Raw genomic sequence first — 11,779 nt, forward strand, 5'->3', positions numbered from 1 at the left:
GATAGGAAAAAATAACCCTCCCCTCCCTGTCTCTATAAGAACCACAGGCTTGAGCAGGAAGGGGGGATGGTCTTTAAGATGGGAGTCCACCATTCTCCCAGATCATGGTACCTGAATAAACCTCTTTCCTTTTGAGCTAACACCTGTCTCACAAGTTTGGCTTTCACTGCAGCAGGCAACCAGATCTGCATTTTGGTTACAGCCCCAGTGGCACTAAATAAACATCAATCCCACAAATGCCCAGGAGCTGCAATAGGAGATTGTGTTAGAACTGAAACAATGGCCATAGTCTCAGGTTGTTCCTGCCAGGAACTCCTGGGGAGGGGTCACCAGCAGACATTTTATTCACACCACATTAAAGGTATAAACTTTCCTGCTGATAGGGTTGTCAAATCAAACAGAAGTCATCCTCTTTTGGGGGTGGGAGATGTTTTGGTCTGGTTTGGTTTTGTCTGAATCTATAACCCCGTATTCCAACCTATAGCCAAGGACACATAAAAGAGAAAGAAAAAAACCTTTTTTCCTCCTATAAAGCCTTTAAGGCACCTGGTCATGGCTCTAACCAAGAGCCAAAAAGAAGTGAAGCAATATGAATAACTTTCCAGGGAAAGTCATTTTCTTTTTTGCTTTGAGACCTCCCAAAACAATAACTTAAATTTATAAATTTCCAAACTTCTTAACTGGCTTTGCTCCAATTAACAACACAGTGATAGCAACATTTTGCAAATCCAATTATAAGTAAATTAAATGTGTATCAACCATGGAGATGGAATAAGTAGCAGACTTAGTATAAAAATATAGTCAGTTTTATCAACAACCCCACAGTTCAAAAGAAACAGAGAGTGAAAATGAGCATTTTTGCCTACACACACACACACACACACACACACACACACAAAGATTGGAAGAAACTGGATTTGGAACTAAGATAAAAGTAGAATGTGAGAACAGGGTAGCCAGCTGGAGGTCACATTCCAGAGTCTTAAAAGTTTAAGCCAAGAGATGTATTGACCTACACATAGTTCTGCTGGTCAATGGGGAAAGATATAGGATGAGGCTACCTAAGACAATATAGCCATGTTCTGCAAAAAAGACAATTTTCCTTCCCATAAACCCAGATATCTAAGCTCTCCAAGTCTTTGGAAGACATTTATTTGAGCATCTACTGTGTGCTTAAAGCTCTAATGATTCTTACTTTGGAGAAGTTCCCACTCAAGCTAGGGAGAAAAGACATGCACATTATCAGAGATGAAACTAAATATAGTTGCAAAACAGAAGGGGAGAAATCTATGTGGGTTTGATGTGCCAGCAAATCTGATAGAGGAGGCAGAATCTGAGATGAGTCCCAGTGGATGTAAAAATGAGGGATACAGATATTTAGGGGTAAAAAATGTGAAAATGGGAAGTATCAGAAATGAGAGTACCATATTGGAAGAAAAAGGAAGGTGAGCAGAGGTATGTGCTGGGAACTGGTAGGACTTGGGGCTGACCCAAGGAGCTCTATCCTGCTTCCCTTGTCAACCACATTCTTACCTGGGGCCTGTGGTTCCAGTGAGAAAGGTTATAGTGCCCAGGCTCTCCCTCTATCCTGGACCAAGTCCCATTTAGATGAACAGAAATTTTGGACCCTGATCCCAGAGATGGAGGTAGTGATCAAGATTGGAATGCCATGAAAAAGTTAGTCCTCTGATTTGGGAGTAATGAATCTCTGAGTATTGTAAGCAAACCTGCAATCTACCTTTATAAACAAAATGAGGATTAGAAGAGGCTTTCTAATTTCCAGATGCCCTCACCCCGTATTTCCTTTCTCCTCTTTCAGTGGAACCTCAGGTCACAGTCTTTCTTGCCCATTTATTCCTCTATAAGGGAAAATTTTTGAGCTAAGGAGTACTTAACTTTTTCAAAATTGAGATTGAATGAAGAGGACAATGCTTAACTCAATGAATAGCTAAAAGTAGAATTTCAACTAATAGTAGAGGAGATACTGAGCTTATATAAAGTAATCCATCATCTAATGGTGTCTGAAAGATACCTGAGAGGTCCTTTGTCTAAGTCCTTCTTATCATTTAGATTAGCCATCAACTATGGAAAGAATGATCTCTCTAAAGACATTTGAAGGAGTAGAAATGGCATCATACTATCCACTGGGGACTCCTAAACTGTGTGTTCCTTCATGGCTTCCAACCAAAAGCCAAGAGACCAAGAGGTACAGTATTCAGCATAGTAGGAGCTCATTCTAGGGTAGCTGCTATTATCATATATTGAAAGACCTATAAATTTTTATTTAACAAATCTTTATGGAATGTTTACTATATGTTGTCTCATTTGTTCGCACTTGCTGAGAGAGCGAGAGAGGGAGAGTTATAGTAAGCAAGAGGAGAGAGATGCTTAAGCAGTGATTCTCAAAACTTGATGGGTATAAGAAGCACCGAGAGTGGTTGGAAGAGCAAACTCCTGGTTCCATTGCCCAAAGATTCTGATTCAGTGCATCTGGAGTTAAGCATTTGAATCAGCATTTTTAGCAAGTTGATTCAGTTACAGATGATCCCCGGCCACACTGAGAAACATTTCACAAGACAAAAATAGGATGTGGAGGTCAAGAAGGAGAAACCTTGTGTGGAAACCAAGTAGGTTGAGGCTACAATTGGCTGACCAAGAATCACAGAAGGCTTAATGGGCCAGGTCTGCCAACTGATAGTAACACAGAACCGCAGGTATGTTTTCCTCACATTTGTGAAATAGTCCATTTGGAAGCTACAAGGAAAAGCTCTATTTGCCACAGAAGCAGACCAAAATATCTGCAAGGAGCATGGTTCATAACACTGGAGTTGCCACGGCAACTGTAATGAGGGGCCAAGTTGAGTTGAGAAAGCTGTGGGTAAGAAAGAGGAGGTGTGCCCACCAGTGTGGTTCAGCAGTTGAACATCGACCTAGGATCCAGGAGATTGTGATTTGATACCAGGTGAGGGCACATGCCCAGGTTTCGGGCTTGATTCCCAGCAGGGGCCGTGCAGGAGGCAGCTGATGAATGACTCTCTCTCATCATTGATGTTTCTATATCTGTCTCCCTCTCCTTTCCTCTCTCTCTGAAATCAATCAATCAATCAATAAATATATAAAGAAAAGAAAGAGGAGGTGAGGAACCTATGCTGAAGAGAGTGCTGTGTGATTTATCAAGAACTGCTGTACCTGCGGTAGCCCACTTTATATCTCAGATAGCTGTGAAGAAATGAAAAGAACAGAGGCCGAATTTTGCCAAGGATGGCTTTCAGGTAATCGGCTGTGAGACAGCGAACTCACAAAGCATTGTTTGCCCTTGGGGACTTTTTCATTTTGTTCCCAGTATTTCTAATATTGGAGCCCCCACCTACTGCTGAACAAACCAATCAAAAGCAAACGCAAACACAACACTCCATTACAAGGAAAATAATGACAACTCTGAAAAACGACCACCACAGACTTTATTTAATTAAAAATATTATACATGTTGTTGCATTTTCATGGAAAATATTGAGTTAAAAAACACCAACAGTGTTAGTTTTCAGAAACATTAATGCACCTCGTTCTGCTACCTGTTTCCTTTTCCTTTCCATGGCATTAACCATGTGTAAGGAACCGGAGCCCTGTGTAACTAGAGCTTCCTTGAAGTTCACACCATAGGACTTCCAGAATGAGCCATGTTCTCGACAGTGATGTTCTATCAAGTTAACTTGATGGAACACCAACTTTGATTTCCTTGCAAACCACTAAAAGGAGCTGGCACAAAAGCCCGAAACACATGTCAACACCAATTCAGCCTAACATCTCTGCAAGAATCTGCTATGACTGCATCCAATTTCCAAGCTAGTTAGCAGGTGATCTTATATTCTATCTGGTGTATTAGTGTCCTGAGCCCCTTCACCAAGCTTCCCCTGAACCCATGATGGGAAGACACTGCCATATAGTGTTTATATTCAAACTATCAGCAAGTACACAAAAGCACATGTGGCTCCCATGCACAAAACTATCAAATAAAAAATACATATTGGTACAATACAACCCTTGGAATCACTGGCTAAAATATAGCCACGTGAGTATTTTTAAACCATTCATTTAATTATACACTTGTTAAGAAAAATAACACAACATAAAAATTTAACTTGAAAACATCATTTCAGCTAGAAACTTCTCACATGTAAATACAAGGTGTGTAAAATATCATCCTCACTTCCTTCCTTTGCTTTCCCAGGACTGTACCATCCCTTAACTTACTTCCTTGATTCCACATCATAATGCTGAATCCGCATATTGCTCCCAAGTGATGCTTTTACTAAAATTGAATCTGATATGACAGAAACATCCTGGCTCTGTTTTTCTGCTCTTTTGTTTTAAATTGTAGTACACCTAATTTGGGTTCTGTATCCAGCTTTATATTAAAGAGAGATGAATCCCCCCAAAATACACAAATAAATGAAAATAACTGGATAGCAAAAAGGTAGAATTGCCTCAGCTCTTAGAAATTGGAGAATGGTCTTTCTTCTTCATAATGGTCTCTCAATTGATGGGAATAAAATAAGGCTGAAATTGCTTTTCACATTCTGGCTCAGTGGGGGGCATTTTCACATAGACACCGGTAGTAAGAGGGCTTCTTTTCTTTAGCTGCCAAACACAAAAAGAAACAGTAATTAGTATTGAGGAAAACAGAAGCCACTTTTAAGGATAATAGGATGCAGCAACTATTGGTTCGTCCCCCACCCCCACCATTGAATAATGAATGTTTACAACATACAGAATTATAAGCACCAGGAGCTTTTTTTGATTCAGCTATTAAAACTCAGTTTAGATAAATAACTCTGTGCTATGGATGTAAAACAGCAATTATTTTCCCTGACTGGAAAATAGAAGAAACAGACTTTGAGAAAGCTTCAGAAGAAAAACACCCCCAAACTCCTATGGTAAGTGACTGGATACTGTCTGTGGGGGGATGAGTTTGATAAGATAGTAAACTTTAGTTATCCTGCTTGAGAGCTGTATTTCTCATCTCCAGTCCTCATATACTTTTTATTACTTTTTTTTTCTGTCCCTCTCAGTTCCCAGTTTTTATCACCTCAGTAAGTTGAGGTCTAGTATACTAGTCTGTGTGACGGTGTGTAGCAGATGAGGTAGGAAGAAGCTACAGCAACAGAAGAGGTTGAGAGAGAATCTTAGAAGAGAAAGAGCGGGGAGAGAGAGAGAGGAAGAGAGAGGGAAGCAGAGAGAGAGGAAGGCAGGGAGAGAAAGAGAATGGGGGAGGGAGGGAAGGAGAGAGGGAGAAGGGAGGAAAGAGAGGGAGAAGTTTGTGACAGAGCCAGCCTTAGGCAGAAGTGGCTGAAAATGACTGTCAGAAAGAAATCCTGATAGGAGGCCAGATTCCACCCTCCTTCTCTTCCACCAACAACAGTAGTAAATAAAAACTGGGGTTTTCTTTTACTAGGCTGGAAGAGATGTCTAGACTTCCCAATCAAGCTGACTGGGAAACAGGGAACCCTGGAAGGTATTATGTGGACAGCTACAGTGTGGACAAGGAAGGCACAAGTTGGGTGGCACTGAGAGATGGCTTCCTGGTGAAGAAGAGGGACACTAAGGGAGATAATAAAACCTATCCAGATGGATGGTCTTCTCTAGCAGCATTTTGCCCAACCTAACCTTGTGTTTCAGGATTAACCTAAGTACAGTTGTCATGAAGATAAAGAACAAAACAGCTGCCCCATGTTGTTCAAACGGTTACTCAAACTGAAACCCTCTTCAGAAGCACACAAACATTCAATGTCAAACACACTCATCTAAAATATTAGTCATCCTGAAACCTCAAAGGCCAATGCCTTGGGTTCTACTGTGTTCCTTACCACTGTCCTTCACCTTACTAAACTCAAAAGCGTCATCTGGTCAGTTTTTATCTCTACAGATATCTCCACCAAAAATGGTGCATTGTCAGCATCACGCTTACCATTTTGCTCAAAGAAACAGCTGTAATGAGGAAGCTGTAAAAAAATAATCCCGAACTAACTGCTGCAAGGATCCAGAGGAGGAGATCAGAATCTGGGCATGGTTCTGGATCTGCAACAGAAAACAAAGCAGAGCTTCCCTGAGCCACTCTTTAAACTTTAGGGCCTTACTTCCCATTGATGAAAAAATGAAGAAATTTGAGCTTCCAGCCCTTGATAGTATTGCTAGCCCACAGTTTAGTCCAACTACTTGGGGCTCCTTCCCCAAGAGTGTCATATCAAAGGCATAAGAGCAAACTTGACGATGGTTATCATTCCAGAGTGAGTGCCCCAACCTGCCAGTAGAAAAAAGACCTTCTCCAGCCCATTTTATTTTATAGTCAGAATGCAGTTTGGGTTGCCACCTATACTACAAAAAAGGCTACCATGTGGTATGCCAGAGAACTCTTAAAGAGAATTTTCACAATCCTAAAAATGAACTACTTGACATTAAGGAGCAAAATTATTTTCATGCAAAGACAACCGTGCAAAAGGTGTTAGCTTAGTGATATGGCTCTGCTCACCAATAACATAAATCTGGGTTCCATTGCCCATGCCCACATAGTAAGGAGGTGGGTACATGAGCTCCACCTTGCAGATGTAGAGCCCCGTGTCCATGGCTCTCAGCCCTTGGATGGTGAGGTTCACTTTGTTTCCACTGGAAGTGCCAATGCAGGTGGAATCATCTAGGAAGGTCAACTCATTGTCCACCATATACGTTCTGGCGCAGACTTCAGTCATCTGGCTGCCAACCTTCCGCAGCACTGTCACCCGGACCTCAGCAGCTTTGCCTGAAGACTCATACTCACACACAAAGCTGGCAACACCCCGGCTGCTGGCCAGCACCACTGCAGGCTGGGCCACGTGCATCCCTAACATGGAAAAAACAAAGTGAACTCAGTGAATGCATGTTCACTCACCACCAGGCCCAGGTAAAAGCCAGAGAAAGTTTATCTTTGATGGGCACCTTCCAACATTATCTTTCAATTATTCTCTTCCCCTTAAACGAGCCCATCACTCTTCCCTATCCCTTCCCTTCTCCACCCACCCCAGCTTTTCCCTCCATCTCTCAGCTGTCTTCCAGCTACTCTCCATAAAGGTGTTTCTTACTGGAAAATAGTTTCTTGAAGGCAGTTGGCTGTGGCAGAAAGAACGTTGATGTGACAAACAAAAGGCCTGGTTCTACCATGAAACATATGATTTACCATGCCTCCCCTATGGGCTTCATTTTCCCTCACATGTAGGAAAAGGGGATTAGATCAGATAATATCAGAGTGCCTTCCAACTCTGGTATTCTAAGATTATAATACAACTAGAGGAACTATAGTTCAGGAACTATGAGCAGTAGAGGAAACTTTGGAAGCTGAAGTACAGAATATTGCCTTATATCTCAGCATACCTCAAAAACTTTTGCCTACATTTCCTTGGTTTTAGACCTCTATTACCCACATGTAGCTGCACATTGGCTCACTGTACCAGCCACCCCCTTCCCTGGCATTATTATTACAAAGTGAGGGATGCTGCTAGATGAAGAAAGCCACAGAGCAGAGGGCACCAGGTCCTTTCCTCTCTGGGCCAAAGCATCCCTGCTGCTAATTTCTGTGGGCTTTCCCTGCCATTGCCACCACACCTTCTGCCACCCTCTCTCCTCACTTGAACACCCTCACAGGATGCTCTTTTTCTCTCTGGTTTCTACAGGATAAGAGAGGTCAACTCTCCATACAAAAAGGCTCACGTCATCTAAAATATTGTGGCTTCATGTCAAATTATCTGCCTTTAACTAACCCCTCTTCAGTCAATCATATAAATGACACCCAAAACTTGGATTGAACCATGCACATCACACATTCTGCTCAAATTTTTTTTTAATTGATTTTTTGAGAGAGAGGAAGGGAAAGGGAGAGAGAGAAACATGGATGTGAGAATAAAACATCAATCGACTGCCTCCTGCACACCCCCTCCTGGGGATTAAGCCCACAACCTTGGCATGTGCCCTGATAGAGAATCAAACTAGCAACCCTTCAGTGCATGGGATGATGCCCAACCAACTGAGCCATTCTGGCCAGGGTTCTGCTCAAGCTTTTTGATGTGTATGTAACACTTACTGCAAAAACAAATAAAGTAAATAACATTCAATATCCTTCATGATCCAATCCCAACCTATCATTCCAGTCTGAGATTCCAGGACACCTCTTCCTTTGTATAAATTACTCTGTGTTGAAGGTGCCAGTCCTTTTCCCCAGGAACTTGTACGGGAAAACATCTGTCCTCAGAAGAGACAACAATATGGCAGCAGCCCTTGCGATAGTTAATCCAGCAGCCCTGGTTAGACAATAGTCTCCTTGCTCGCCCCTCATCTTCATCTATCATAGATGTCCTCTGAATATCTGCACTGCTATAACTTGATTATAGTACTTAAGTTCTGCCCTGTATTAAACATTTTAGTGCACTAATAACACCTCCTCCAGAGTATGCCTTCGGCTGATAAACTCTTGAGAGCCGCCATTATATCCTGCCCAAATGGACACTCAATAATCATTATTGTGTTGACTCTAAGCCTAGAGAAGAACAAGTTTCCTGCCCTACCCCAGGCAAGCTCCCAATTATTACTGCTAAATCTGGTCACATTCAGTTTCCCAGTATCCACCATGGGAGGATTTCAGTTACAGGTTGAGATAAATGCCCTAAAAAGGAAATTTGAATACTTCTAAGGGTATTTAATCTTTAATGTTCAAAACATGTGAAATAATAAAAAGTATATGATTATTTCTTATCCAGTAAAAATAAAATCATTAAACACCTTTTGACTCTATACAAACTATATGGTTTCCTAGCGAGAAAGTCTAGAGAGAGATAAATTTGAAATTTAGTGGAACTGCTCATCATTTTATACCATGTAAGAGCTTTATTTTATCTGAAAACTGGAGAATCTGCTTCTGAAGTCCACAGATAAATCAGGCAGCAATTAAGTATCTTATGCCAAATGGACTGATGGTTTCCTTTCTTCCTTTCTTTTTTGTTTCACAATTTCAAACTGCTTTCATTTTTAAAAATAACTAGCTAAGTAGTTTATAGAGCTGATTAAGAGGACCTTGAAATCTTGAATTGAGTAAGAAAGCCTTAAATTTTAAACAAGCTGGCTAATTAGTTTATAAAATTGAATTAGATGACCCTAAAACCTTGAATTGGGCAAGGAAGAAACTGTTTATGATTTGCTCCAATTAGCATTTTTTAAAAAGAAAAATCATGAGCTCATCCTGATTCCAAGCTCAGATGTATTCAAGACTGTGGATATATTTTCTCTCTTAAGTCACTTAAGTTTACAGTATTTTCCTTCAGTCATATAGAAGTGTCTGAAATTGCTCATGTCTTCCAAACCAACTCAGATGTATCCATTAAGCCTCTACTCAATGCCTGGCCCTCTGCAATGAGCTGTACCTCTGTTTATTTGCTGCTGCCAGTTGTGCCCTACTTGCCTCAGAATACAGAGCTATCCAAGTCTGGAGGTTGGAGTTTTACCTCTAGCTTCTGGCTTTGCTAGAAATCACTGCCCTTGACTGTTGAAAAAAATGAAACCCAGGTGGGAGAAACACCTCCTCCACTTCGTGTTCCAAAAGCTTCACTCACCCTTGGAGAAGACAGGAATGAAAAGGAGAGAAAACAGCGCGATGCAGGGCCAGGTCCTATAAGGTGGGTCAAGTGGAGCCCTGTGCCTCCGGAATCCAAAGCCAGCCATGGCGTTACGGGTGCAGAGTTCAGGTCTTCAGGAAGCAGAGCGAAACCTTTCAAGATCCTGAAGCTTTGAAATGTGTTTGAACCCACACAGAATCAAGGACTTTATATAGCTGGCTTTTATTTCAGGTATGTACTACCCATTCAGTACATGTAGAATGCACCTGAATAGAAAGGCTTTTTGTTTTGATTTTACGAGAAAGGAAGACGTGGGTTTAGCTGTTACGTCGAAATGATAACCTCAAACACTCAGAGTAAAACTGAACAAAACAAGCCAATCCATGGATGGAAAATGCACTCAATTTGAAACTGAAGCTTTTTCTTCACTTTGAGGATAACTAAGCGGAGACTTGGAAAATTTCCTGGAGTGCGGGAGCCCCCCTAAATCCCAGTTTTATCCAATCGTCTAAGCATCTTTTAGCATCCAGTGCATTTCAGTGTTAACCCCAAAACTGCCAAGCTGCCGGTTCTCTGAGCCCTTGAGCTAATGACAGAATTAGTCTGTAGACATCATTAGTAAACTACCTGTGAGGCACCATCCCCAGCATGCTTTACAAATTAGTTTTAATTTCTCCAAGCTCCATTTAGCACTTCATTGAGAGAAAATACCAAAATCACATACACAAAAAAAAAACCAATCTGCCTCTGGTTTTACAGAGTAGGAAAGAATTCCAGTGCTCTGGAAAGCCTTAACTCAACAAAGAGAAGCCAGAGTGGGAGAAGGTTCAGAAAATGTCCAAGAGATTCAAGCCCTTCTTAAAAGGACAAACATTGTTTTAATGGGAATTTTTCAAGCAGAAAATCCAAGAACTAAGGTTCAATGTGACTAAAGTTCTTAAATGTATAAAAGTTTTAGACAGGACAAAAAGAGGATAATACTAAGCACTGAGGATCCTTCCTTAAAACTGGGGGGTTTTCACATATTTCAGCAATGAAAGAAGTATTTATTGAAAATCCAGGATATTCTAGAAATTGTGTACACTAACGATTGTATAATGACAAGACAAAAACAAAGTTAATGCTTTAAGAGACCTGTAGAAAACTGACGTGCAAACAGACAGTTGCAGCATGGACCACAGTGTTGCCTGCCCCAGCCCTTCGCGGTTTCCCATTGTCCACACACCTCAGCTCAGCACAGGAGGCTCTGTAGATTATGTATCTAATGCCTCTCTTTCTAGCCTGTCTCACAGCATTCCCTCCCATGTCTCCTCCCCGCTTGTCGTTTCTCCAGCACACCTCTTTCAGGTCTCACCATTGCCTTTCCTCCCATTATCTTGTTTTAGCTTCCTTTACATGCTCTAGGAGTTAGCTAAGGTGTCAGCTCCTCCAAGAAAACTCCCCTGACCTGCTTTTTTCCTACACTCCCCTAGCACCTTATATAAGCCTTCAAATTCCAGCTGAAATGCCAGCAGGCAATAACAACCGAATGGGAATTTACTAAGGGTCAAGTTCCAGACTGGCCACTGGAGGTACCAGAGTGAGAAATGGAAGCTCCCGCCCTTGAGAGAAATTCACAGCAGTGACGGGCAGATAGCTAACCCTGTGACAGGAACAGAGTACATAAATGCTGGAATTGAAGTATTGCGTAAGCCATTGGGTTGGTCTGTGGAAGTCAGAAAGGGCTTCTTGGAGAAAGTAAAACCTGAGCTTATTGTTGAGGACAAAAGCAAAGGGTGGGTATTCAGACCAGAAGAACAGCATGTGCCAAGGTTGGAAAGGACATAAAACTTTCATTATGGCCAAAGGGCAAGGCCAGTATGGGGATCAGCAGTAGGTGGAAACATGTTTTTTAAGAGGGCCAGTGCACCATAAGGAGCAAGTTGGCATGACTGAATTCCCATTTTGGGGAAATTCCCCCTCACACAGGAAGAGGGGTGAAGAGGATGGGTTCAGCAAGGAATAAAATATAACCAGAAAACCCAGGAAGGAGACTATTGCAATACCCCAAGCAACAAGGAATTGGCAAGCTTTTTCTGTAAAGGACCAGATAATAAATACATTAGACTTTGCAGGCCCTATGACCTCTGTTCCCACTACTTAAATCT

At 41.6% G+C, this 11,779-nt stretch overlaps 1 protein-coding gene across 1 annotated transcript; it reads right to left on the reverse strand.

The window, feature by feature from the left end:
- Window positions 1-4,533: 4,533 nt before the first annotated feature.
- CTLA4 (cytotoxic T-lymphocyte associated protein 4) lies at window positions 4,534-9,738 on the reverse strand (the record flags this gene model as incomplete). The annotated part of the gene is made up of 4 exons (XM_081142710.1): window positions 4,534-4,638; window positions 5,966-6,075; window positions 6,527-6,874; window positions 9,630-9,738. The coding sequence occupies 4 exons, from the start codon at window positions 9,736-9,738 to the stop codon at window positions 4,534-4,536; spliced, it is 672 nt and encodes a 223-aa protein (XP_080998836.1).
- Between the last annotated feature and the right edge of the window lie 2,041 nt (window positions 9,739-11,779).

Source organism: Miniopterus schreibersii (genome assembly GCF_964146895.1).
Source record: "Miniopterus schreibersii genome assembly, chromosome: 7".
NCBI classification, from domain to species: Eukaryota; Metazoa; Chordata; class Mammalia; order Chiroptera; family Miniopteridae; genus Miniopterus; species Miniopterus schreibersii.